Raw genomic sequence first — 25,843 nt, 5'->3', positions numbered from 1 at the left:
CCGGCCCCAATTGTGACTTTTTACCTTTCAGCGTTCCTACGTGGTTCTCTTGCGACTCTTTCACACCCACCCTCGACTTTCGCCTACTTCTGGAGCCAAACTACCGCCAACGTTGATGTCTATCACTTGTGTACGATTGGCGAAAACGTTACGATGGCCATGATGACGACCCAAAATGAGTCCCTTTCCGACCCCATGACCTCTCTAATGTCGCAAGTCCCAGCGGCCATGAATGAATGCCTCGATAAATATTCCTCCAACATGAAATCAAGCGCGCCTTGGCGCAAACCACGATGCAACATTTTTCAACGAGCTTCTGATCGCGTGCAACTCGCGTACTACCGCTACGAAGTGACCTTCGGCCTTTATGTGTTGACATCCAATGAGAAACTCGTCGTCAATGCCTTCGTTTCGACCGTCATAACCTTAATCTTCTGGGCCCTTCTTTACTTCCCGACCTTGGTCTATAACAAGGGGGACAATCTCATCTGGTTGCTGACAGGCCATGGCAGCCAGCAACCTAGCACCATGATGGTGTGATCAATACGACAATTCCATGTCGCCCGCAGCTGAAAGTCCACGGGTGCCCTAGATCGATGACCACGCATCCGGCACACTATCTTGTATACTGGAACCATACCACACCAAAAAGTATACGTTACTTGAGGGCCTTTGCTGCTACATCTCTACTTAAGGGATCAGCACGTCCATCATTCGCAATGTGTTGTTTCTGCAATTTCCATTGGTCTATCCTTTGGGTTTTTGTTCTCGGTTGAGTCTACTTGGCATCTTTGAATCAAGGTCCTCCTTCATTTCTCAGTTGACCTTTTGCTGAGGCACCCTCACTGCCCACGGCAGGTCGGATCTTTGCCACCTGGTCAATCTCTCGTCCTCTCTCTCAGTCAACAGCTAATTGTCGACCAGAAGGGCCACTTCCTGTACAGTCATTTCGCTTCCCGGTTTTGTGCACTTAGTTAGCAACCCATTTGTCGTGATCATGTAACATATAGCAGGATACATACTTGGAGAGGTGTTTTGTTTCATGTTATCTTTTTGTCTGAGTCCTGTTAGCTTCTGGTATTGGTTTGTTCACCAGTCCTCCATCGTTCTACATCTACATTAATTCATAATAATTTCTTTCCACTTCAGTCAAATGGACTCTTTCCCGACAATTGTATTTGCCTTGTCACAAGAGAGGTTGAATAAATTAGGATTTCTACAATGAACATAGCCAACTACATACTAGTGTTGTATGGAACTATATATGCCGTCACGTGATTGACGGCGCTAGAAATGGCAAGTGGGTTCGGCCCGCTTTCAACCTTGGAATGTTGACGGCCATCCTAGTCCCAAGTTCAATATCCCCCGGATTTCAGGGCTTGGTTGGATACCAAAGCCGAATTCCACCATCCCCCGGGATTTAAGGATAGGAGTCAGCCTCAACAAATTGATCTGTATCGGTCGAAATCTAAACATGAGGTTAAATTTCAGCGAGCCGCCCACTCCGACCTTGAGCCGCCAAAACACTACAATACAAGGTCATCATGAACGGCGTGGCACTCATCCCCATCAGCTGTCATCACGGACAAAGCCAAGAAGGTGAGCTATCTAATCGGTATATGCCAATTATCCGCATGAGCTAATATCGAGCAGATGGCCACTTGTTTTTCGCTTTATCAAAGGTGCAATTCATGGCGCCATACTAGTCCCGGTCCTTCTGCATGCTTTGTTCACAGCCTTGATTGTTTACTTGGATACCTTCGTATTCGACACTGTTGGTCTACCTAGCACTATCGTATGTACCCCCAACCAATAAGACGAGACAGCAACTAAACATATCAAAAACAGATCCCATCTTTATCTATTGTCGTAGGTCTGATGCTTGTCTTCCGCAACCAAACATCCTACAATCGATTCTGGGACGGACGGAACGGAATGAACACACTTAATACATGCGTGCGCAATCTCGTCCGCACGATCGCAACAAATAGCTACAATTCAAAGCGGGGACCGCCCACCGCCGCAGAGCGCGAGGATATCGAGCGTACTATCCGCATTCTCATGGCTATCCCGTACGCCGTGAAAAACCATCTACGCGCCGAATGGGGCGCTGCTTGGGTTTTTGGTAACTCCGTCGATGAGGACCTGGGCATACATCCATCTACCCTTTATAACCCCGAATATGCCAACTTGTTACCCGCGGGTCTTGAGGGTCATGAATCTGAGGGATTAGGCCTTCCATTCCAGTTGACCTTTTTCATTGATGGGTTTATCAAGCGCGGCGAAGAACGTGGGTGGTATCCTGCTCCTGGCGCTAGTCAGATGCAGGCTCAGTTGAATACCTTGACTGATGCATACGGGAAGATGGAAACGATCAAGTTGACTCCGATCCCAGTGGCTCACCTGTAAGATTCATGACTAATGCGTGTCGAGTTAAGTTTTATATTTCAAATACTGACTCAAATTAGGATTCACCAAAAGCAAGTCCTCGCCCTGTTTGGCTGTGTTTTACCGTTCGCTATGGTCGATGAGATGGGATGGTGGGCCATCCCAATTGTTAGCCTTGTTATCTTCACATTGTATGGAATTGAAGGAATAGGCTCGCAGTTGGAAGACCCCTTTGGCTACGACAGAAATGACATCAAGATGGATGCTATTGTCGGTGACTCCAAGACTGAAATCGATGTTGTTTTGTCTGAGTGGCGCAGGCATTCGAAGGCCATGGAGGCATTCAGAGAACAGCCCGTTGGTGCAGTTCATGGTGATCTATGTTTAACGCCCGGTCGAACTGAATCTGGAAACGGAAGGACGGACGCGAAGTATACACCCCCAGACTTGTTCTTGAAGTTGAAGCCGAGTACTGGTAGGTGAGAGTTTGAATATAGAATATCTAGCGGTGTATTGCTGGCGCGATTATTACATGTATAGCATTAAATTAGCATTAGAAGCATCGATTTATCTGTGAACTAGAGGGTCCAAGCTGTCTTCTTTATGGACCAAATAAAACCATGGTCGCCAAGCTGACTTGAGTCTTGCTGGTTCCACTGTAGGCACAGATACTGAAATTGAAAAAGTAGGATGTGACTCGCCCGAAAGCAAATGATTAGAGGCACACAAGTTGGGAATCTATATTGATTGGGTATCTAATGCAGTAATCTAGAATGGCTAAGCAGGTGCATTATAATCTCATAAAGGCGGCTCCAGCGCCAGAACTCCATCTAGTATCGAATCCGGTGTCACATCAACGAGAATATCAGCTACCGCACGTAAATTACTCCCATACTGTAGACTGCGGTCTTCGCCAGGAGGAGTGACAATAATGCGATGGCGAAAGACTTTCCTGGCGGCTAGGGCCACGATGGAGGGAGTCAAATAATCGATACCATGCAGAGGAGCTAGAAGTCTGCAGAGGAGAACCAGTAAGATAAGCTAGATGTAATAGGTGGTGGTGGAAACATTCGAACTCACTGTGCAAATCGAGAAAAATGAATATTTGCATTCGCAGACACACCACCTGCAACAGCGCGACTGAGCCGCAGAAATACAACGATATCCTGGATGTATCGAACGACTTCCGCGCTCGTGCTCACCGACGCACTTGTTTCTCGAAGTTGACCCACCACCTGTAAGTTCATGAGCCCAGTATTCGATTTCTATGTTCAGTTCGTATTCTAAATCATCAAACTTACCAACGGACTGACTGTAGCGCTCTTCGTTTGCTTGCCTTTTGAATTATGAATGACAGAGGAAGCCGACATTTGTCCATCTGAAAGCCAGTCATTCTCTTCAAGATAGGTATATCCAACATCCGGGCTGTGGAAATGAGAAATGAAGAGATTGTCATTCTACTGCGGCATTAGCTAAAGTAAAGCAGTCAAAATGCGGACACGCACAAATAATACTTACCAGATGTAGTTTCAAAGATGGCCGGAGCTGATCGAAATCTCGTGCCACAAGAGGAATGAAGAGGAAGTCCTCAGGCGCACTCAGGGTCCCGTTCTCGGTGACCAACTCCTTCGATCGCATTAACTATCGCAAATATCAGCATCGGCTCCATTGAGCTGCTAGTCAGAATAGATACCTGCAGCATGTGCATTTGGATATCATCGCTGACAAAATTGAAGTTTTTGGCGACTACAATATTGACAACGTTACTGCCGAGTTGTGAAAATGGAGTTAATTTGCTGTAATCCCCAAGGCTCTTATAGGAAGAACGTTTGCTTGACTAATTTGATTAGTCTATACAACGATATCCATAGCAAAAAGCATTCAAAATATCAACATACTGATTCGGTGTTCAACCACTGACGCGATGGGCGATAGTTTGCGCGTGCATCCGGGGTGAGAACGTCATTAAAGACGTCGTCAATAGATGTTGCAGTTGAACAGTCAAGGATGCAGTATGAGTAATTGAATGTAGTTGAGCCAATCTGTCTTTCATCAGATACCATCCCAATATCCCGGGTGCATAGACATACTAAGGCGAGTTCTTTGGCAAGGTCATTAATACAGTGGCTGGTGGTCTCGATCAAGCAATGTTCGCGGGCAACAAGGCATAGTAAAAGGGCCACTTCAAGGTCAGATAGTTGTTGAGCAATATCAGCAATATCAGCAAGATCTGTATAATCCATATGTTAAGAAGAGGACCAAGTTGGCCAATGAAGATGGAGCAAGTATCAAGAGAAGTTGAGGACTGTGGTGGGGAATCTCCGCCTGATAATCAAGGCCACAACACCACCCGATCGGGCCTAGCGTGCGCGACCCATTCTCCGGATCAACAGCTGGAACATCCAACAACCCAGGTAGAGAGGATTCACTGCCTCATCTGTGATCAGATCTACAGTCATGCCACCCAATCCACTCGCAAACTGGGAAAAAGTTGGAGACAGCTTTTATCGCAAAATCGCCGTGTATGACGCCATCTTCGAGGACGACATCGAGTTAGAGAACTACATTGTCGTGGGCGCCCCCTACGGAGGAGCTATTGGTAAGTCTCTATTAGAGAACCGAAGATCTAGACTAACGTGAAAATCAGCGCTCTATCGCGACGAAAGTAAGACATTCAGACTTCGCGATGGACAGGGCTCCCGTTCCACCATTGATATTTATTCATGCTCTGGGCGGAAAATCAATCGTATAAACGTTTGTTTGCACTTTATGATTGATGTATGATGAATATACTAAATTGTGTCAGTGGGAACAAGCAACTATTCGCGGACTAGGCTGGTCTGACAAGGAAGAGCTCCTGGTCGTCTCTGAGGACGGAACAGTGCGACGCTACTTCGGATTGGACGGCGAGTTTACATCCTTTTCTCTCGGAAATGTTAGACTTAGGACTGCCTACCCTAGCTATACTGTGCACAAACTAACAATTCAATAGGGCGCCGAAGAGTATGGCGTGAGAGCCTGCCAGTTTTGGTCATCAGGCCTTGTTGCATTGCTGTCCAATAACCAGCTAATTGCCGTGTCTAAATATGATGAGCCGCGCCCGCGACTCTTGGCACCTTGTCCTGAAGGCGAGGTATCATCATGGGCTTTAATTCCACCAGCCCATACACTCTCACGATCCGTTGAGGTTCTGTTGGCTGTCGACAAGACCGTATTTTTAATCGACTCAACGGAAGCAGAAGACAAGATTCTGCAAGATGGTCCATTCAAACACATTAGTGTGTCCCCCACAGGGCGCTTTGTCGCACTTTTCACCGCAGAAGGGAGGTTATGGGTAGTCAGCAATGACTTCCAGAACAAGTTCAGCGAGTACGATTCAAAATCTCGGGTTCCTCCAAATACCGTGAATTGGTGTGGCGAGGATGCTGTCATCCTTGGATGGGAAGATGAAATTCATCTTGTTGGGCCCAACGGAGTCGCATCAAAGTAAGTGGTCTCTTTTGTGTAATATATACGAACGCCTCTAATCATTTTAGATACTACTACGATGGCCGCGTTCATGTCATACCAGAGTTTGATGGGGTTCGGCTCATAACTAATGACACATGCGAATTCGTGCATAAGGTCGCAGGTAAGTTGACATCAAAAGGAGACAGGCAGACTGTCATTGACAATTTCCAGCTGTTACCGAAGAAATATTCCGTCTTGGGTCGTCTTCTCCCGCTTCCGTACTACTGGATTCTGTAGAGCAACTGGAGAAAAAATCGCCCAAGGCTGATGAGAACATTCAGCGCATCCGGTCGAGTTTACCATCAGCAGTTGACACTTGCATTAAAGCAGCAGGCCATGAATTCGACGCCTACTGGCAGAAGCGCCTGCTGAAAGCTGCCTCGTTTGGCAAATCCGTCCTCGAGCTGTACAACAGTGATGAGTTTGTTGAGATGACTGAAAAGCTACGCGTTCTCAAAGCATCAAGAGACTATAAGATCGGGCTACCATTATCATACGAACAATACCTGCGCCTCACACCCGAAGGACTCATCGAACGCTTAATCAGCCGACATGAATATCTGCTTGCAATAAGGATTTCGGAATACCTACAGATTCCCGCAGACAAAATCTATGTCCACTGGGCAAGCCAAAAGGTGAAGGTGTCGACCGTTGATGACGAAGCTGTATGCAAGCTTATTGTCCAAAGACTCGATGGGAAGCCAGGAATCTCGTTTGAGGTTATCGCTCAAGCTGCTTATGACGAGGGTCGATCTCACCTGGCTACCCAATTGCTCAATCATGAGCCACGGGCCGGCAAGCAAGTACCTCTGCTTTTGAATATGGAGGAAGATGAGCTTGCTCTTGACAAGGCAATTGAGAGTGGTGATGATGACTTGGTGAACTACGTGCTTCTGCATCTGAAGAGCAAGCTTCCTTTAGCAAGCTTCTTCCGAATGATCAACACCCGCCCAATGGCTTCCGCACTTGTTGAAACTGCTGCACGAGGAGATGACATCGAGCTACTGAAAGACCTGTTCTACCAAGACGATCGACCCATTGATGGCGCTAATGTACTATTGTCAGAAGCTTTACGAGATACAGATCTGACACGACGAACCGAAAAACTCCAGCTAGCATCTCGCCTCTTGTCTGATTCTAAGGAACCGACAGTGGTACTTAACCAAAAACTAGTCTCTGAGGCCTCCCAGCTTTTGAAAGCCCAAGACGCATTGGATAAAGACTTGGCAGACCACAGCGAGTTCCTTGGCCTTAGTGTCAACGAGACAGTCTACAGACTTATCCGAGGTGGTTACGGTAAAAGAGCACACAAGATCCAAAATGAATTCAAAATGCCTGAAAAAACTTTCTGGTGGTTGAGACTGAGAGCTTTGGTGGCTAAGCGTGACTGGGGCGAACTGGAGGAAATCGCTAAACTCAAGAAATCCCCAATCGGATGGGAGGTAAGACAGTCAATAATCCTAACTACTGAATATACGCTCACACAAGACAGCCTTTCTATAACGAGATTTTGGGTGCTGGAAACACAAAACTTGCTTCGGGATTCGTGCCAAAGTGCAGCCACTTGCCCCCCGCTGAGAGAATTGAGATGTGGGTGAAGTGCGGCATGATTGTGAAGGCCGGAGAAGAAGCACAAAAGACTAAGGACCTTAACACCCTGGAACTCCTCCGCACTAAAGCATCTGGCCCCGCAGCCACCGAAATCGAGCGCATGATCAATCAGCAAAGGCAAAGGAAATGAGACCAAAGATGTTCAACTTGTATCACATATATCACACTGGCTCGTTACATTTCCTTGGTTGACCCTGCCACCGAGTGGTGCTTCACCACTCCCATCGAGTGATATCCTTCTAGTCTATGTTAGATGGCTTGACTAGTTGGTATTTGGCATAATTCATATCATCCCATTCGCGGTTAGGATTGTTTCGCGCAAAAACGTGCTTCCTATGATGGGTAGACCTCCCTAATCTGCCAGACTATATCCCTACAACGTACAAAAACCGTTAGTTGGATGATATTAAAGCCACTTATTCGTCTTCGTCAGTGGGCATTCGGAGTGATACGGACTTTTATCTCTTCTGTTGTTATATGTCCATGGTATTTCTGGGCCGGTGCCGTTGTTCCGAAGCGTACATTGTTTATTCATTTCATGCTAGATATAGGCTCTGTAATTAATTCCCCGCAGACAGAATTTCATTGACAAGTTGTAATTGAATAATGTAGTTCATAGTGTTTGAATGTACAGCTGTGCTCCGTAGTCGATGCGGATAAGCTGGTATCGGAATAACCTAAACCCGGGCCGTATTATAGCTCCTAAAAAAGCTCCAGAAAACTCGCTGCCTTTGCAAACTCCAGACCTTTTTTACCTCAGAATTGGCCCAACTCCAGTTTTGCAAGATGGCTTCTCTACCACCTATTGCTATTCCTGGGCAACGCCTCGGCCCTTTATCCACATATTCTGCAGGTCCCGGCACACACGTTCAGCAATCCTTCATCTACGCCTCCATCGCCGGTCCTGTGATTGCGGACCCTGCACAGCCGAAGTCACAAACAAGACCGACCCTCAGAGTTTCACGAGTGATATATTCCAAAGACCAAGCAGGCTCAACCCCGGCTGGTCCCGTCGTCGTACCCTCAATCGCGTCGAAACCTCGCTATAACACCCTCCCCGCGGTAGACTCCATCGTTCTTGCACGAGTGACCCGTGTACAGAAGCGACAAGCTACAGTTTCTATCCTCGTCGTCCTCGACGAATCAGCAGCACAATCTCAAGGCCAATCACCAACGGCCTCAGACAATGACAATGTCGCCTCCATCCTCACATCTGCTGCCAACCCAGAAAACCACAGCAGCACCGACGAACTGCGCTTCCAGGCACTTATCCGGAAAGAGGATGTACGGGCTGTTGAGAAGGACCGTGTCGTTATGGATGAGATGTTCCGTGTCGGCGATATCGTTCGCGGCTCCGTTATCTCGCTTGGCGATCAGAGCTTTTACTACATCACTACTGCACGCAATGATCTCGGTGTTGTCATGGCTCGCAGTGACGCTGGCAACATGATGTTCCCTGTCAGCTGGAAGGAAATGAGAGATCCTGTCACTGGAACTAGTGAGCAGAGGAAGGTCGCCAGGCCGTTCTGAACATGTAATTGTTCGAACTTGGTCCCCTCCTTGTCTGGCTTTTGGCTTTCTCTTTGAATGTCCAATGGCTATGACCCTTTCCTCTACTGTCAACTGGCCACACAGTGGTTCAGCTTACAACAATCAAGCAGAATCTGCTCCCGTCCACCCAGATGTCCGTGGCAGATCTGCTCATCCCCTGAGAGCATTGTCTTTCTACCTCCGGGATCCATGGTTTTCAGCAAAAATTCACTCCCAACCTTCACTGCGAGGAATGCCTTTCAAACCCCCACACTTGTTCCATGCTCTCAAGCAGCAGCACCCGGGTTGATCATGACGACTTTCATGTTTCACGAAGTGGGAAAAGCTCCCCTTTCCCCGTTTGAATCGATCCAATTACGCCACTGTGCACTCACAGATATGTGTATTATTGACATTGATAACGATTTCAGAATAAAGATACCCAACGGAGACATGATTGAGAAATCTATGTCATTTCCGCCCTTCCTTTCCTTCGACTCTCGACTGCAGGCTCCCATCCTGTCGTCGCTTTTCTCCTTCCTCTTCTTTCTAAGTAGAGAGGCGTCAACGCCACTACTCGTAGACCCTATTGGGTAACCCTCCTTAGTATACACGGTCGAGACCTATGCCATGTCGGACTGTGTTTGTCAAGTGAGGGAGATTGATGTTTTTCTTTGAAGAACACGCGGAGGACTCTCATCTTCTGTGAACCTCCAATTTTTCATCTGTCGTGTCCAAGTCTACTCAGTGCGACTCGACAGATGTTTTCGGAGTAACATCCCCAATCCATATATCATCCATGTCCATCCTACAAAAAAGCCCCAAATGAAATGCAAATAAATCTTCCATTTTGGACTCTACCAGAGTAAATAGTACCCCGGCCTTATTTCTTCAGAGTCTTCTGCTTCTCTGCATCAATCAACTTGCGTCCCTGAACAACCAAACCCTTGCGATTGCGCACAGCATCCATATACCGCTTAGCAACGTTCTGTTTATCCGCAAGCTCACCCAGATCTTCAAGTTCTTCCTCTGTAGCAGGAACCCAGAAAGGATCCTCGTCGAGAGCCTCGAAGCCTGCGAAGATCAGTTGCGGTTGCGCAGCACCGGACGTCCTCTTTCGGATCTCCTCGGCGAACCCGAACGACTCGGCTACGGGTAGAAGCGCCAGGATCGTGAAGAATGGCGTGCCTTCTTTCATTATTTCGGAGAGAATGCGGCCTCGGCGGCGCGTGATTACGGCGTAGACGCGGCCTAGGACTTCGGCTTTAAGGGTGAAGATGATGTGTTAGCTGTGGGTTTGCTTTTCGCGTGTGGCGCGTGTGGTGTGAAGGCATGAACAGAAGGGAAGAATGAAATACTCACTGGTCGCTTGGATCTCGCAACTGTACATTGCGAGCATGATACGAGGACTCCAGTCCAGGAAACCGGCCGAGATACCTTCACGTACCAGTCTGATTGACTCGCCTGTCAACCGGCCCATGTCAAGCTCGTCACCTGCGCTAGACTGCACAGATAAGTCTTCCAAGAACACGGCCACGCCTTGCATAGGCTCCTGGCACAAGGGACCTTGGCCTGTTGCGAGCTGGAAGGCATACGCGATCTTGTCGTTGAAATCGCGCACGACCAGTGCCTGGTGGTTATCACCGTCGATCTGTTGCTTGGTGTCATCGACCAAGCTAGGAAGGAGATGTTAGATCTAAATGATAGATATAGTGTTTCTTTTAACCTATACTCACAATTTTTCGCATGTGTTGACTGCAGTTGCATCAACTAGAATGTTGGGCCCGACTCTGCGGGGCCCGAAAGCGGTAATTCGGTCGACGACGTTCTTCCATAGCTCCTTGTCTTCCTTGACCTCGTCGTTGAACAACTTCTCTAGACCTTCGCGGAACTCCTGCTTGGAGAGAATGTTGCCTTCAGGCGCCTCGCCAGTACCGTCAACGGCAGCTTCGGCTGCGTTCTCGGTCTCTATCTTGCCTTCAGCTTCTGAGCGCTTCTCCAATTGGAGTTGCTTGATAGTTCCGACCTGTTTAGTCAGGAATTCCGTGACAGCATCTGGCATCGGAACCACGCGCAGACGAAGGGTCATTTGCTTCGAAGCAGAGACCGTCACAACGGCTCCACGTCCTAGGTCGGGGTTCTTGGGTGCAGCCATCTCGGGGCCGTGAACAATAGTTTCACGGTAGGGGACGATGGCCTCACCAGTCTGGATCTCGCAACGGGCGAAACGCTCGCGCAGATCCGTCACACAACGCTCCAAGTGCAGTTCACCTGCTGTGAGGATAACGTGTTCACCACTCGGCAGCACTTCGTACTGCGCACATGGATCACTCTGTTCAAGCAAGCGCAAGCCGGTGACTAGTTTGCTTAGATCTGCTGGGTTGACCGGTTCTAGCGCGACTCGGACAATGGGCGGCATGCTCAGCGAAACACCGGCCAAGTTGATACCTCCATCAAGTCGGCTGCAGAGGGTGCCTGTCTTCAACACATGGCCTGCAAGACCTCCAATTCCGAATACCACACCGGCTGGTACGGATTTGAGGGGCTCGAGGGCTCTGCCCATCATCAGGTACAGGTCTGTGACTATGACTTTCTTTGGCTCCGGGCTGGCGTGCGGATTGGCTGGAGAGAACTTGGGCGGGAGGACATAGATCTCATCTCCAACCGAAAGCGTTCCGGAGAAAAGTCGGGCGAAACCAATAAGATGATCAGGGTCCTCCTTATCCACTGGCTCTTCTGGCTCCTCAGTCGTCTCAGTGATCAATGAGGTGGTTTCAAAAATCGATGTCATACGATCAAAGTCATCTGCTTCTCCATTACTGCGGGCTTCCGCCTGCATCTTTGCAATCTCCTCCCGCTTGCGACGCGCAATTTGCCGAGCTTCGTCTGCAGTCATGGCGCCTTCGCTACGCTTTCTATTAGACAGAAGCTCGCTCTCCGGGATGGCAACCATCTTGCTGACGTATGCCACGACGGGCTGTTCAGGTCCTGTCTTGAATTCCACCATGGCGGTCTTGATATCGTCGGCAATGAAAGCAGCGCCAGGGGACTTTTTGATCATTTCAGGTAGTCGGGCAGCTTGCGCAACGGGCGGACTGGGGAGATATTCAATGACGGAAACCAGCAAGGCAGTAGATAGTGGCAGCCACTGAGAGAATAGTGTATTCATAATGTTCCTAGGGTCGCGTCCGCGCAAGACATATACCGGGATGTTAATGTTGAGCGATTTGGTAATCTTCTCCAGCAACACTGGGTCACTAGTAAAGGTCAATATCATATCAGCGTTGACGCGATAGTTGGGTTCGTTTTCAACTTACCCTTTGCCCTTGTCACCACCTGTGGTGGCTTGATAAGCGGCCCAAATGCTATCCAAGACCAATTGAACGAACATAGGCTTTAAAGCACGTCCTCTCAGATGCTTCACACCCAAGACGCGTTTAGTTTTAGGGTCTAAATAATAATCACCCCAAAGGACTTTCTCCAGAACTGTTCGTTTGATTCCGAGTTTCTTCTCGTAAATGGCGGCGAATTGCCGGATTGTGAAAGCCCAGCCATCAACGGCACTGCAGAAGATGACGTTATTTTTCTCAGGTGCGAAATAAAGATCCTCGTCGTCGCGCTCCTCAAATTCAGTTCCCTCAGTGATGCTTTGTGCAGACTCATCGTCAGCTGATGTCTTTTTGTTGTCTTGGTCCCGAGCCGCTGCAGCATTGACACGATCTTCCATACGCTCACGCCACTGCAGATCTTCTTCCATGCGCTCGCCCTGGTAGAAACTACCGATGACAGCATTAACCTGTTCCAACAGTCGACTAAGATGCGAGAAAGCCTCGGCCGGGCTCATCTTCAGCTCTGTTACCAAGCGGTCCATCTTGTTAATGACTAAGATCGGTTTTAACTGCTCAACCCAGGTCTGTCGCAAAACTGTCACGGTTTGACTGCAAACACCTTCAACTGCGTCAACGAGCACAACTGCACCGTCACAAAGACGAGATGCGGTGGAGACCTCGCTGCTGAAATCGATATGACCAGGTGAATCGATCAGATTGATCAGATACTCTTTGGTCACTGGCTCTGCGTCCGGGCTTGGACGGCGGAGCATCGAGAAGAACAGTGAGATAGCTGATGACTCCATTGTAATACCTCGAAGCTGCTCATCTGGGCGAGAGTCTAGGTAGCGGATTTTACCGGCCAGCTTGGGTGAAATGATGCCATTTGTGGCAATAAGACTATCCGTCAAAGATGTCTTGCCATGATCCTAAAAATGCAAAAGAAAGCGCGATGAGCATTTTAGGCTCATTTGGAACGAAAGTGTAAATTTCTTTGACTTACAACGTGGGCCAAAATGCAGATCTGGTGGCTGAGATTAGTATAAAGCCCTGATATGAGTGGGATGGAGGGGCACACGCACATTTCTTATGTCCTCGGGCTTCCGCTGTAGGCGGACCAGCTGGTCGACATTTACAACAGGCATCTTGACTGATACTGAGACCAAGAGCAGGTTGTTTGTAAAAAGAATGGAAGGCGACTGGATCCCGTGAGAGAGAAAAAAAAGTTGCAAAAAAAGTTGCGGATAAAGATGCGCCCTTGGCCCAGACCTTTTATAGCACTTGAATTATTATTTTGAACTGGATGGATTTTTATCTTATAGACTGAATACTGGCATTAGTATGTATTCTTCTATATGACTTTGACTTTGACAGTCTCTAATCCTATGACGGTATACAATCCCCGTTGTGTAATCCGTTCTATTGACTCATTATGAGTCCTCGATGCTTTACACTGAGTCAACCACCCACGACGTGGCGCAAAGGAATACTCTAGTTCTCAGCCTTGCTGGACTCTCATTCCTCGTCGAACGAGAGCTTGATCTTCTTGGGTTTCTTGGATTTCTTCGAAGTTGCCTTGGGAAGGACTTCTTCGGCCTCGGCATTGTCCTCACCCACCACTTTGGCCTTTTTCCGTTTCCTCTGACCTCCAACCTCAGTGAGATTGTTCTGTTTGTTGGTAGAAACTTCTGTTTGGGATTTGTCTTGATCGCCAGTGGATTTGTCCTTCGCTGATTCGCCGGCCTCGTCCTCTCCTTTCGGACCACTTTCACCAACCAATGCCTTGTATTCCTCCTTGGAAATCACTTCGTTACTTTCTTCGTCGAGGTAGGTAGGCTCGTCATCGTCGTCGTCATTATTGACCTTGAGTCTGGTCGGTCGTAAGGCTGGCCGCTCCAAGCGACCAGTGCCGTCTCCATACTGGCCCCGGAGCTTCTGCAGAAATGCAGGCTGCTTTGCATCTGCATAACAGGTTAGAATCAAATAGGTATGTTAGAGAGGTGCAAAGCGACATACCATATTCAAACTTTGGGTTCTTAGGCATGATGGGAATGCGCTCGCTGTATTCGCTTGCTAGCTTTCAAGTGAAGCTTTGTACTCGTGCCCTTTGCCTATTCTGTAGATCATCGAGGGAAATCCATTTTGTTCAATCGAAATAGAAAGATAAGTTATCTCTATATGCAAAAGCGAGAATTGGAGAATTGTGAAAGTCGATAGCTGCTGGTCTACGGCGGGCTACCGCGACCATACATTCCTAAGCCTCACCGCCTATTTCTCTGGCCCCTCTACGCCGTACCTATCACGGGAAGGACTGTACTTTTCTGCCGGTCAAAATTCGCCGGACTTACGTCACTGCTGGTCGCAATATTCCGCCCTACTACACCGCCCTCAGCTCAAGACGCTAAACCATAATAGGACACATCGAAAAGTCCAAGGAGCCGTTTCGCGTCAAGTCCTGTCCATCAACCCTCATCAACCAATACCAATTAACTATGCTTTGTGCTAGTGAGTAGCCTACTATGAATCGCAATTTTGTGCTCTTCTTTCAAGCGAGTTCCTCACTAAACCTTTCTCACAGTCTCCGGAGAAGCACCTCAAGTGCCCGTCGTCTCTACCAAGAGCGGTAAGTCTTCGAAATCACCTTGCGCGCACGACATCAATCTCATAATTAAATAGGCAGCGTATTTGAAAAGCGCCTTATTGAAGCATACATTGCCGAGCATGGCAAAGATCCCGTGAACGGCGAGGAGCTTACCACCGACGATTTGATCGATCTCAAGTCGCAACGCGTTGTCCGACCTCGACCCCCTACTCTTACATCCATCCCGTCTCTGCTCAGCGTTTTTCAAGAAGAGTGGGATGCCTTGGCCCTGGAGACCTTCACTTTGCAGCAGAATTTGGCACAGACAAGGCGCGAGCTAAGTTCGGCACTCTATCAGCATGATGCCGCGGTGCGGGTGATTGCGCGCCTGACGCAGGAGAGGGACGAGGCCCGCGAGGCACTTTCGAACGTTTCTGTTGGTACCACTCGCGCCGGAGGAGAGGCTATGCAAGTGGACTCCACGGGCCTGCCCCAAGCAGTGTTGGAGCGAATTGAGAACACACAGGCAGCGTACGTGAATTCGGTGCTTCTCCATCGCATTTCTGGATAGACGACTAATTATTGGACAGACTATCAAAGACCCGACGTAAGCGCGCAGTCCCCGAGGGCTGGGCCTCAAGTGAGGCTATTTCCACATTTAAGCCATCTCAGGTCTCGGAACCTCTCTACCCCGGTGGCCGCGCGTTATCTATCAACCCGACTGGTGACCTGGCTCTTGTTGGTGGTGTTGACGGCGTGGCTGGTGTCTACTCGCTCTCCCAGAAGAGTGTCGTACAGACCCTCAAGACAGATGGCCCAGTCACCGATGCGACATGGGCAGGAAACAAGGCCGTCGTTGCCTCCTCTACGGGCTCCGTCAAGGTCTTTGAGAATGGCGCTGAAGTTGCAAGCTTCGCCTCCCACTCTGGTGAGGTGACGGCTGTCACAGTCCACGCTACTGGTGATATTGCTGCTTCTGTTGGTGTCGATAAGAGTTATGTGCTTTATGATCTCGCCACCAACACCGTGGTCTCCCAAATTTTCTGCGATGCAGGTAAGAAGTCAACCTATGGAACTCATATATCCAAGCGCGATGCTAATCACTTTTGTTCAGCTCTACTGTCTGTCAACTTCCACCCAGATGGTCACTTGATCGCGGCCGGTGGCGCAGACGGAAAAGTCAAGATCTTCGATGTCAAGACCGGCGCCGCTGCTGCGGACTATACGATGTCGGGCCCAGTGAAATGTCTGTTCTTCTCTGAGAACGGTACTTACCTGGCTGCGGTAGCCGCGCAGTCCACCACTGTATCAATCTGGGATCTCCGCAGCTCCAAGGAGACCAAGGTACTGGACACAGGAAGCCAGATAGACTCAATCTTCTGGGATTATACTGGCCAATTCCTCTTGACTGGTGGGCCCAGCGGAGTAACTGTCCAGCAATACTCAAAGGCCTCCAAGGGGTGGTCAGAGCCTCTGCGGAGTGCGGTCCCTGCTACCTCGGTTGCTTGGGGATCAGCTGCTCAGAGTATTGTGACGTTGAATGAGGCGGGTGTGATCACAGTGCTAGAGGCACAGTCATGATCACCAGGAAAATACTGTAATATTAGAGCATGCGACCTTCTGAATTTTCCATGGTGTTTGATTTGAAAGCTCTTGGTGCGATGATATTCACAGATGGTATTCACAGATGATATTCCAAGGTTCACAGGTAAATTTAGAGATGAATGAAAGATTTCATCGTGAATTCATACCTTTCATTTGGTCCAATCTTTATATGAAACTTGGTGTGGAATACTAATAGTAGACAGCAACAAAGCCCTACAGAAATGAGTTAAATATCTGTTGCTAGAGCCAGTTCGTCTTGTCAATTCTGGAATGCGTTCCCGGCCCTCAACCTCAAAGCTCACTAATCAAGACACCGCCTTATAACATTGGCACAAGTTCACCGCCTTGCGACTCGGCCTAGACACAAAGATGGATTCCAATCTTGCTCTCTCACCTCCCTGGTGGCTTTCAATTTCTCCTTTCTCTGCAAAATACCATTCCTTGACTTCAGGAATAGGCCCTGAAATGAGTGAAAACTCTGGCGTCCAGTTTATGGGCGCCAGAACCAAGGTAAGCCTTCATCCGTCGTGAAACGGGCGGGGCACCCGATCAGATCATTAAGAACCTAGCTAACAAGATTTCTTTCTCTCTCAGCGAAGACATCGTGAGATGGCCACAGAAGATGATGGAAGCGGTGATGCCGCTTGGGAACAGCACTTTCACCCACGTCGCTCCGACCACGCTCGATCTGATTCCCGGTTGCCACCCAGAAGAGATAGAGATGGATTCGACTACCGACGGCCGGTGATGCTTTCACCTGGAGATAATGCCGTGATCGACTTGACAAACGACCCAGACTCTCCTCCCCATCGGAATGTGACATCAATATTCGGTCCCTTCACATCCCCCCGTCCATTACGATTTCCGGGAGATTTGATGAACCACACGTCCACCATGGCTGATCGTCCTGCTGTAATCGATCTGGAAGCGGAGGTCTCGCCGGGCAGTGGAGATGTTCAGTTTGTTGGGTCTTCTACCCTCAGGCCGAGACCAATAGAACCCAGGTACTTCGACACCAATGGCATTCCAATACCAATGCACTTCCCTCCTCATACACGCCGGCCGAGAAGATCCGATGGGACATGGTCCGGCTATCGTGCCAATGGCATGAGTGACTTGGGGTTGCTTCACTCTGCGGTTCTTTATCCGCCTATTCAGCCGGCGCCCCAGCCTCGATCATCATATAAAGGACTAAGTCCAGCACCCGAAGGATTCACTCGCCTTTTGGCAGAAGATGACGTGCCTATCTGTCCGAACTGCCAGGACGAGTTGGGAACCGGAGAGGGGCTAAAACAACAGATTCATATTGCAAAACCATGTGGCCATGTGAGTATTGTCCATTTTGAGCTGATGAGTCCGTGACAAAGACTAACAATTTTGTCAGGTATATTGTGGCGAATGCGCTGGGAATCGGTCCATCTCAAAGTCTAAAAAGGCAGCTTCAAAGACAAAGCCGTTCTCAAGGTGCCAAGTTGCAGGTTGTAATAAACCTGTAAGTAGCCCGACGGCTATGTACCACCTTTATCTGTGATTTACCCTGGGCATTGATTTTGCGGGCATTCATTTGCATTCTGTTGTTATGGCCATCTCCTTTCCTCATTCCGTCGATACCCAAGATGCATTTGAACTGGCAGGCGTTTTTAAATAATGATTTATATCCAAATTACGATTCAATGACTTATGATGGCGTTATGACCCCGGTGGTTTCGTAGCCTATCATATGCAGAATATTATAAATATTGTCCAATGGATGTTGTACTGAAACTCATGGTAGATTGCAATGTATTCTAGTTCTCAGGCTGCCTGGTAAACATGATTACTCTTGCTAAGTATCCAAGATCGACCGTGAGACTAATTAATACCTTCAGAATATCAGCCAGGCACCGTGGCCCTCGACATTATGATCTAGGAACTAGATATATGAAGTATATTATGTTGGCTGGCAAGAGTGTACAATTCTTTGGGAAGATATTGGATGAGAAGTATCAATATCAGCCTTCAGTTGTATGAAGATTGCGTTTCATGTCTCGAGTGTTCAATTGTAGATACACTCAGGGCAAGCCTGGTTTCCCCCTGTCCTTGATGATGGTCCTGACGTCGTAATGCCCTCACTCTTTATTATGGGTTCACCATGTTCTCCTGTACCTAGCAGCATTGGAAATCTAAACAATCATAGGAACGTTGCGTGTTGATAGCCCTGTCTCAGAAACAAGATTGTCAAACCATGAATGGCGTAGCGCATCAGCGGCGCTGATCCGTAGCTCAGGTTGCAATTGCAGCATGCGCTCGAGCAGATCAGCCCCGAGAGGATCCATCCTGGGGATCAGGAGTCGCAGGTCTTGACTCAGGTAGATAGGAAAATTGGGCTTGAATTCTGGCAACTGGCTGATACCCGGCCAAGTGCGTTCAGACGGGGTGCCCATCACTTGAAAGATTTTGAGCAGCTGATCATTGTTCGCGTTTCCCGAAAACAACGGCCGACCGGTATACATCTCGGCGATGATGCAACCCGCTGACCAAAGATCGAGGCTGGTGTCGTAAGAGCGGCTTCCCAAGAGCACATCCGGAGGTCTGTACCAGAGGGTGACCACCTCATTTGAGAAAGTGTTGATGGGGATATTAAAGGCACGGGCGAGACCAAAATCTGCCAACTTCAGATCTCCATCCCGGCTAATAAGCAGATTTTGAGGCTTAAGATCCCGGTGCAAGATGCTATTCTCGTGACAGTAGGCTATGCCTCGCAGCATTTGGTATGCGAAGAACTTGAGGGTGGGGAGATCAAGAGCGCCACCGCGGTCGTCCATAAAGCGCTTCAGGTCCTTGTCCATGTATTCCGACACTATCACGAGATTTTCGCCAGTATGAACCACGTCATACAGGGCCAGGATATTCTCATGGTGAAGCTCCTTCATCAGGGAGATCTCACGGATCGCAGTCGACGGCGTCCCTTCATCGGCATCGAGATGAATCTCTTTCAGGGCCACCAGCTCATTGGTCTGGTTGTTCCGACCTTTGTAGACCTAGTCTTATCATGAATGGTATTCTTGCAGAAAGACTGAAACTCTTCTCGGGGATACCAACCGTTGCATAGGTGCCTTCACCCAACTGTGACCAAAATCAGCGGGGTCAACTCAACCTATCCTTTTTAAGGTACCTTCTTAAATTTCACAGCCACCATATAACGACATAAACCCATGCAGGGAATCAAAAGAAGGTACGAACCTTTTCTAGTTGCTGGAAGGAGTTTATGATATGAGACATGGTGGAATAGGCTTCGGCGAGCTCTCAGATCAAGATAGGTACAACATACGGAGTAGTAAAAGTGAGAACAACTGATGTGCGGGACAAATAATTCAGGGGTTGAATATGTCAAGGGTGTTGACTCGGGCGAAATCCCGCCCCCTCAGTTTCCACCAATCCGACCAGAGTATCTCCCTTTTCTGTTCATCCTGTCGTGGGGTGGCAAGGATATTCATAGACTCTGACTTGTGGACTTCCACAAGAGAGAGAGAGATAAGAGTGCAAACAATATTGAGATTTGATTTAATGTTTTATTTAGAACTGCTAGGCACGACTTGAACACGATAGCCAAAAAGTAAAGAAAGAAAAGGGAGGGAATGGTCAACTAATCTCCTCTATTTAGCACGTGCAGGTACTCTCCGTCCCTCTTCGTATATTTTATTACATTGTGCAAGTATCCCTAGCCGATTCGCCCAAGAGTTTAACCTAGCGCCTAGACTCAATAGTGTCAGCTCTACGGGTAATAGCGAGCTTGCATGGTTACTTTTCTTTTGTTTTTACTGTGACTATAGGTGAAGTAGTGGGTAATGCAAGTGACCGTTAATGCCGCTAACTCATTGCCGTACTAGGTGAGACAGCCCCTGTGCATGATTGAAGCCTAATAAAGAGCTTCCTACAAAAGAATGCTTATACAGATTTCTTATGCCACGTTTAACTCAGACTAAGACGGTGGCATTGAAGATTTGCTAAGATATATATGATGCTAGGGCCACATGGCAGAGACACATTCCTACCAATCCTGTAGCTGCTATCAAAACCAATCAACCTAAATCACAAGTATAGTATGATGCGATTGATTTGGGTCAATGTGGATTAGAGAAATCTGTCTAGTGAGCCCGAAAAATATCCAACGGTTCTTGATTCGGTGTGGACATAATTGTGCGGGACGGCCCGTTGTGGAACCTGCGGTGGAGCTCCTTGTGGTTCTTAGAAGACTATTTGAACGGATTCTCGCTGGCTGACTTCAATTTAGACACCTTTTATGCCCCGGAACAACTGCCAAAACATGCCTTTCCTACTCAAAAGTTCTTGCGGTTCTCCCATTTCAGATACTGTACCTTGATCTATTACCATCACCAAGTCCGAGTCCATCACAGTATTGATTTGATGAGCAATTGAAATGATAGTGCGTCCTATCAGCCGTTCACGAAGAAGCTCTGTGGCTAATCTCTCGGTGTGCTCATCAAGCCCGCCCGTAGGCTCATTCATGATGATAATTCTACCAGGTGATAAAATAGCACGGGCAATGCAGAAGATCTGTTTTTGTCCATTTGACAGATGAGTTGAATCAATGCTCGCACTCAGGCCACCATTGTCACGAATCTGATTCCAAATTTAGACTCCCTCCAGGACAGAAATCATCTCCGAGTCATCAATCGTTGATGATATTCCCAAGGAAATATTTTGGCGAACAGAACCGGGAAGAATCAGGGGATTTTGGGATTTTGGGATATTGGGACCAATGCAGAATGAAGCTTTTCCTTGGGAACGGTTGAGATGTCAATGCCGTCAATGTAGATTTCGCCGGACGTGATCGTCGCGAGAGAGAAAATGCAAGCAAGTAAAGAACTCTTCCCACTATTCAACTTATCACTTATGCCTCATTCATAAAGCTTATCCATCCTTACCTTCCAGTGTAAATGAGATATCCCGCACAGCTGGAACGGAATCATGCCCCCTAATAGCAATCTTAGTCCTTTGGTTCATTTCTATTTGCGTAACAGAGTGATGCTGAAAGAGACACTTACCCATATGAAGCAGAAACCCTTCGAAATTCCATTCGACCTTCCGAAGGCCAGCGCTTGAGATAAGCCATCTCTCTTCTGGCAATAGGTTGTAGCTGTGGGTCAGTCACAAATTGCTTGACCCTTGCAATTGCGCCTAGAGAAGTCTCAAGCTGTGTCCAATTAGTAATCAACAATGTCAAAGTTGAGTTGAATGAAATAAGTTCACAACGACGGCCCCAGAGCTACTTTGCTTTGTCACAAAAACAGCTAGGGAAACAAGAACGGTGGCAAGGCCCGCAACAAGTAGATCCAAAACAACCTGCAACCACTGCTGAATGGAATACATGGTGTAAAATGGTTTCTGGGACGTATCGAGGAGCTCGGTGTTCCGATCTGCAAATTGACGCTGCCAACAAAGTGCACGCACAGTAGTTAGACCCTCTGTCGTTTCTATGAAGTGGGCATACAGAGGAGCCTTTGCTTCTAGATCGAGAAGTCTGATCTGTCGTGAAGTACGCAAGTAGAAAGCCTGAATTATCCATACCGCAACGATGCAGAAGGGTATTATGACAGACATGAAGCCTGATCCAGTAGCGATCAAGTCCCCTTGTGCAATACAGGTCAAAAAGCCTACTCGATAGAAAGTCAGTATTTAACAATTTGTGAATGCTGGGGAACGAAGATTCGCTCTCTGGGGAGTTATGCCAAAAGCAACAGGAAGCTGCATGTCGAGAAGAGACATGTCTTGGCTAAATCTGGAGATGTTTAGAATTTTTCAGGTTAATTTCGATGAAATCACAACGTTGAGTCTCAATTATATGGCTTATCTATTTATCAAACTTCCTGTATATATGCGAGCCAGGCTCGGCCAAGGCGATCTGAAAAGCTCGTCAGCAACATATTCAGTCTAATATAAAAGGAGTCTGTCCCCATTCCTGACCTCATTATTGTACCCAAGAAGACCTCATGCAGCTTAACAGCCGATCTGGGAACAGTCCAGACAAAAAAGAACCTAAGATATATGAGATGTCTCCATACATATATAGCGTCGCAGTGCTGAGAACATACCCGATAAAAACCCCCATCGCAACTATGGCGATGGAAGAAATGCCGACGTAGGAACCAAGATAAATATAATTTTTTTGGAGGAGCTGAGTCACACCACCAGCTAAGCATGACCTCTGCGATATGATTTAGGAACAATGTCTCTGAATATATCCAGTGATGGGTATACTCACGCGGAAATGCAATACAAAACACGTATAGAATTGTGAATGCCAGCGTTAGCCCACATGCCCACCAACCAAACGTGTAGAGTGAGGTGTCCCCATCACCCTGGAGATTTTGGAAACGGTCTTTGTTTGAGTTGTTTGTCTGGTTTCTTTCTTCTCTTCTCGTATTTCCCCCACCTGGGAGTTACTGTCCTTGCTCTCTTCTTCGACTTCACTGTCTTCCGGACTTGGGGAACACAAAAGACTCTGTATGTACTGATTCTTCTTCGCCAGTTCTTCGAAAAGTCCTTGACATTCCATGCGACCGTCCTTTGAAAGAACAATCAAATTATCGGCTTCTTTGAGGTGTTCCACTAGTGAAATAAAGGCAATGGTCAGCGCCGTAAGCATTTGAAGGGTTCAAGTTAGACTAACCAGCTGTTGTCACAAGAATGGTTGCGATACCCAGCCTCCTGACCAAGCCAGCACGATCGAGGAGTCGCTGGAAAATTAGCCTTGATGTCACTGTGTCCAAGGCGCCAAATATGTCGTCTAAAATCAGCAAAGATGATCTTGCATAAATTGCTCTAGCCAAAGCCTGAACTCACGCAAATTAGTACCTAAGATGGAATGAGATTACCGATATACTTACCACTCGTTGCTTCTGCCCTCCACTAAGTTCAGCTCCCGAGCTCCCAGTCAGTGTGTCAAGTCCAAGAGAAAGAGTTGTGGTTTCAAAATCCAGGTTGCAGACATATACCACCTCTTTGAACCACGTTTCGTCGAGTGGTGATTCTCCGATAGTGTTAGTTCTTAGTGTGCCATTGAATATCCATGGAGCTTGCTGGCAATACGCCTGTTTGACCGAACGAACAGTCAATATTCCTTCCGTAGAATGCATTTCACCCAGCATATCTTTGAGTAAAGATGACTTGCCAGAGCCAAGGGGGGCAGTCACAGCCAAAAAAAAACCATTTTGGATCTTCAAAGTTAGTCCATGGAGTATTGCTGGAGCCTCTAAGCCCAGGCTAAAGCAGCAATCAGTCATGCAGACAAGAGGTTGTGACTGAGTCGGCACTGATTCGGGTTCCATCCCTAACACGTTCTCAGGCAGCAAGTATTCATCGACAGATGAGAGCCCATGTACTCGGTTTTTCTTGCAAAAAAATTCTTGAATCCGATCAAAACAGCCAATAGCGGATGTGAATCTAGTCAAGGAGACAGATAGTAGTACTACCGGGTTTGTCAAAAGAGAAATTAAGGACAGATTTGTGAAGGCAACATCAGTACTGGGTGTCTCTAGCCTGAGGTTCAGCTGTGTAGTGGCGTACATGGCTATTGTTAGGGCAGGGGCGATGGCAGTCGACAACGCACTCAAAACATTGACACCGACAATCATTGATCGGTAGGGCTTTGATTGATGGAGTTCCAACTCACGAAGACCGTTTGTCTTGAATGCCACGTCTGATTCAATACCGAACATTTTGATCTGGCGCAGCTCTTTCAGCATTATCGAAGTAAAATTGACTCTCTCCTGAACAGCATGTACCCAAGCCTTTTGCTTTTGGCGCATTTGAGGGGCGATATAGGATGATCCTAGTACGCTCACTATATTTCGATTAGTTCCTTTCTTTGAGACGGAACCGAGAGCTTTGTTCTTGGAGAGTTTGGTAAACACCACAAACGAGGAGAACAAGTTTCGGAGCTAGTAGTAGAGTGGAAATGACCTGCTTGATATTTCAATATCACATTAGCTTGCAAGCCTAATTTCGGAGCTAAGGAAAAGGGAGACCTACCACTTTCCAAGTGCCAGCAGCACTACGTGTACTTTCCTGGGCTCTCTGTGGAAATGATACCACTGAAAATGCACAGAGTGAGGAATAAAAGATGCGGAGCCAAAGCGAGAATGCCCTGCTCGAAGAGCAACGTAAAGTCGAAATCGCGACGGCATGGCAGCACTCGGGGTCCAAAGTGAGTGTCGGCAGAAATGCCACACTGCATCTTCACTTTTTCGCAAGTAAGGCGCTCAGATGAAATATGAAATATGAGAGTGAGGGAAGAGGATTACGCAGGTAGAAAACTAGGGGATGGGCGAACACTGGCAAAAGCCGAGCCCCCGGTCAAGTAGATTGCGAACCATGCAATAAGCTAGCCAACACCAGCCTTGTTAGGCACGTATGTATGCTTTCAAATCCAAATCAGGCTAATAAGATATGTGACCATCGGATTTGGATGAAAGAAGTATCCCGGAGTCCGGAGTTAAGCCAAACTTTCGGTGACCTCCGGTATAGAGAAATCATGGAAGAGAATTGATATAGGCTCAAGTTTTGTATGCATAAAATATGGGTTTCAAAACACCATTGGCTTCCAGGGAGCAAATAGACAAGAACGAAGAAATAAACACAACCCAGGTCAATAGTACAGTAGGTTGCAGTGGGGATACCTGATAGTCACCACCGCAGAGAGAACATGAACCGTAAATAATAAAATACAACCGTCTAGACTCCCCGAAGATCACCGTGGTATGGTGACCAGATACCACGCACACTCTCATTCAAACTTGTGACTGGCTTCTTGACCCGCTTCAACTTCTCTCCACTAGCTTCTTTGAGGAGAATTGCCTTCTTCAGGATTTCGTGAGGTTCCAAGTTCCGTACACACACGGGCTTCTCACGGCCATTGATATAAAGGCCCTTAATCAGGGGGTGCTTCTGGGGTCGGGGAGAGACACGGATTTCAATCTGAGGGTTCTCGCGGGCGAAAGCGGGGAGGTGTTTCTCTAAGAAAGTACTGCGATGTTCAATGTTAGTACGGATGTTTCTGGAAAGTTTCAGTTTCACCATTTAGGATACACCTACACCATGCCCTTTGAGCTGCCCGCCCAGTTGCAGTAATGGAAGTCAAGGCGTTTGCATTGTAGGATGAAGGCACCGGCGCCGTTCTAAGCAGATTTGGGTCAGTTCGTCAATTGAATATCAAACATTCGGACTTCACATACCCTGGCCGCCGTAGATGTTCTAATTCCGCGCAACGGCATCTTTCCAGTCGTCA

The 25,843-nt window shown here is 47.8% G+C and overlaps 11 protein-coding genes across 11 annotated transcripts; 6 read left to right on the top strand and 5 right to left on the bottom strand.

Annotated features, from left to right (window-relative positions):
- Window positions 1-162: 162 nt before the first annotated feature.
- Window positions 163-540, top strand: LCP9604111_813 (serine palmitoyltransferase small subunit family protein; the record flags this gene model as incomplete). The annotated part of the gene is made up of 1 exon (XM_039071850.1): window positions 163-540. The coding sequence occupies one exon, from the start codon at window positions 163-165 to the stop codon at window positions 538-540; it is 378 nt and encodes a 125-aa protein (XP_038933361.1).
- Window positions 541-1,474: 934 nt separating this feature from the next.
- On the top strand, window positions 1,475-2,871 carry LCP9604111_812 (bestrophin family protein; the record flags this gene model as incomplete). The annotated part of the gene is made up of 4 exons (XM_039071839.1): window positions 1,475-1,599; window positions 1,654-1,795; window positions 1,849-2,405; window positions 2,469-2,871. The coding sequence occupies 4 exons, from the start codon at window positions 1,475-1,477 to the stop codon at window positions 2,869-2,871; spliced, it is 1,227 nt and encodes a 408-aa protein (XP_038933360.1).
- Window positions 2,872-3,186: 315 nt separating this feature from the next.
- On the bottom strand, window positions 3,187-4,631 carry LCP9604111_811 (uncharacterized protein; the record flags this gene model as incomplete). Its single annotated transcript, XM_039071828.1, has 7 exons — window positions 3,187-3,403; window positions 3,469-3,623; window positions 3,690-3,845; window positions 3,907-4,029; window positions 4,082-4,225; window positions 4,287-4,430; window positions 4,479-4,631. 7 exons carry the CDS (start codon window positions 4,629-4,631, stop codon window positions 3,187-3,189), a joined length of 1,092 nt encoding a protein of 363 aa, XP_038933359.1.
- A 214-nt stretch (window positions 4,632-4,845) lies between these two features.
- vp16 (tethering complex subunit VPS16) lies at window positions 4,846-7,639 on the top strand (the record flags this gene model as incomplete). The annotated part of the gene is made up of 7 exons (XM_039071817.1): window positions 4,846-4,987; window positions 5,036-5,142; window positions 5,195-5,323; window positions 5,381-5,874; window positions 5,925-6,019; window positions 6,070-7,340; window positions 7,391-7,639. The coding sequence occupies 7 exons, from the start codon at window positions 4,846-4,848 to the stop codon at window positions 7,637-7,639; spliced, it is 2,487 nt and encodes an 828-aa protein (XP_038933358.1).
- A 656-nt stretch (window positions 7,640-8,295) lies between these two features.
- Window positions 8,296-9,039, top strand: LCP9604111_809 (exosome non-catalytic core subunit CSL4; the record flags this gene model as incomplete). Its single annotated transcript, XM_039071806.1, has 1 exon — window positions 8,296-9,039. One exon carries the CDS (start codon window positions 8,296-8,298, stop codon window positions 9,037-9,039), a length of 744 nt encoding a protein of 247 aa, XP_038933357.1.
- Window positions 9,040-9,922: 883 nt separating this feature from the next.
- LCP9604111_808 (GTPase RIA1) lies at window positions 9,923-13,513 on the bottom strand (the record flags this gene model as incomplete). Its single annotated transcript, XM_039071795.1, has 6 exons — window positions 9,923-10,302; window positions 10,402-10,715; window positions 10,776-12,296; window positions 12,357-13,297; window positions 13,372-13,392; window positions 13,451-13,513. The coding sequence occupies 6 exons, from the start codon at window positions 13,511-13,513 to the stop codon at window positions 9,923-9,925; spliced, it is 3,240 nt and encodes a 1,079-aa protein (XP_038933356.1).
- A 370-nt stretch (window positions 13,514-13,883) lies between these two features.
- LCP9604111_807 (DUF4604 domain-containing protein) lies at window positions 13,884-14,412 on the bottom strand (the record flags this gene model as incomplete). The annotated part of the gene is made up of 2 exons (XM_039071784.1): window positions 13,884-14,329; window positions 14,385-14,412. 2 exons carry the CDS (start codon window positions 14,410-14,412, stop codon window positions 13,884-13,886), a joined length of 474 nt encoding a protein of 157 aa, XP_038933355.1.
- Window positions 14,413-14,860: 448 nt separating this feature from the next.
- LCP9604111_806 (WD repeat PRP19 family protein) lies at window positions 14,861-16,530 on the top strand (the record flags this gene model as incomplete). The annotated part of the gene is made up of 5 exons (XM_039071773.1): window positions 14,861-14,873; window positions 14,947-14,991; window positions 15,045-15,480; window positions 15,540-16,003; window positions 16,064-16,530. The coding sequence occupies 5 exons, from the start codon at window positions 14,861-14,863 to the stop codon at window positions 16,528-16,530; spliced, it is 1,425 nt and encodes a 474-aa protein (XP_038933354.1).
- Window positions 16,531-17,019: 489 nt separating this feature from the next.
- LCP9604111_805 (putative RING finger domain protein) lies at window positions 17,020-18,085 on the top strand (the record flags this gene model as incomplete). The annotated part of the gene is made up of 3 exons (XM_039071762.1): window positions 17,020-17,064; window positions 17,149-17,880; window positions 17,939-18,085. The coding sequence occupies 3 exons, from the start codon at window positions 17,020-17,022 to the stop codon at window positions 18,083-18,085; spliced, it is 924 nt and encodes a 307-aa protein (XP_038933353.1).
- A 631-nt stretch (window positions 18,086-18,716) lies between these two features.
- On the bottom strand, window positions 18,717-19,815 carry LCP9604111_803 (uncharacterized protein; the record flags this gene model as incomplete). Its single annotated transcript, XM_039071750.1, has 3 exons — window positions 18,717-19,574; window positions 19,636-19,659; window positions 19,777-19,815. The coding sequence occupies 3 exons, from the start codon at window positions 19,813-19,815 to the stop codon at window positions 18,717-18,719; spliced, it is 921 nt and encodes a 306-aa protein (XP_038933351.1).
- Window positions 19,816-21,226: 1,411 nt separating this feature from the next.
- On the bottom strand, window positions 21,227-25,829 carry LCP9604111_802 (mitochondrial 54S ribosomal protein mL43; the record flags this gene model as incomplete). The annotated part of the gene is made up of 15 exons (XM_039071739.1): window positions 21,227-21,432; window positions 21,483-21,532; window positions 21,603-21,751; window positions 21,808-22,211; window positions 22,422-22,459; window positions 22,522-22,593; window positions 22,650-22,671; window positions 22,742-22,762; window positions 22,820-22,936; window positions 23,002-23,166; window positions 23,228-23,294; window positions 23,445-24,400; window positions 25,353-25,582; window positions 25,651-25,733; window positions 25,791-25,829. 15 exons carry the CDS (start codon window positions 25,827-25,829, stop codon window positions 21,227-21,229), a joined length of 2,619 nt encoding a protein of 872 aa, XP_038933350.1.
- Between the last annotated feature and the right edge of the window lie 14 nt (window positions 25,830-25,843).

Source organism: Penicillium roqueforti, assembly GCF_015533775.1.
Source record: "Penicillium roqueforti strain LCP96 04111 chromosome Unknown scaffold_01, whole genome shotgun sequence".
In the NCBI taxonomy this organism is placed as follows: domain Eukaryota; kingdom Fungi; phylum Ascomycota; class Eurotiomycetes; order Eurotiales; family Aspergillaceae; genus Penicillium; species Penicillium roqueforti.
Note: the sequence above shows the minus strand (reverse complement) of the source record. Positions and strands in the feature narration are given on the sequence as shown.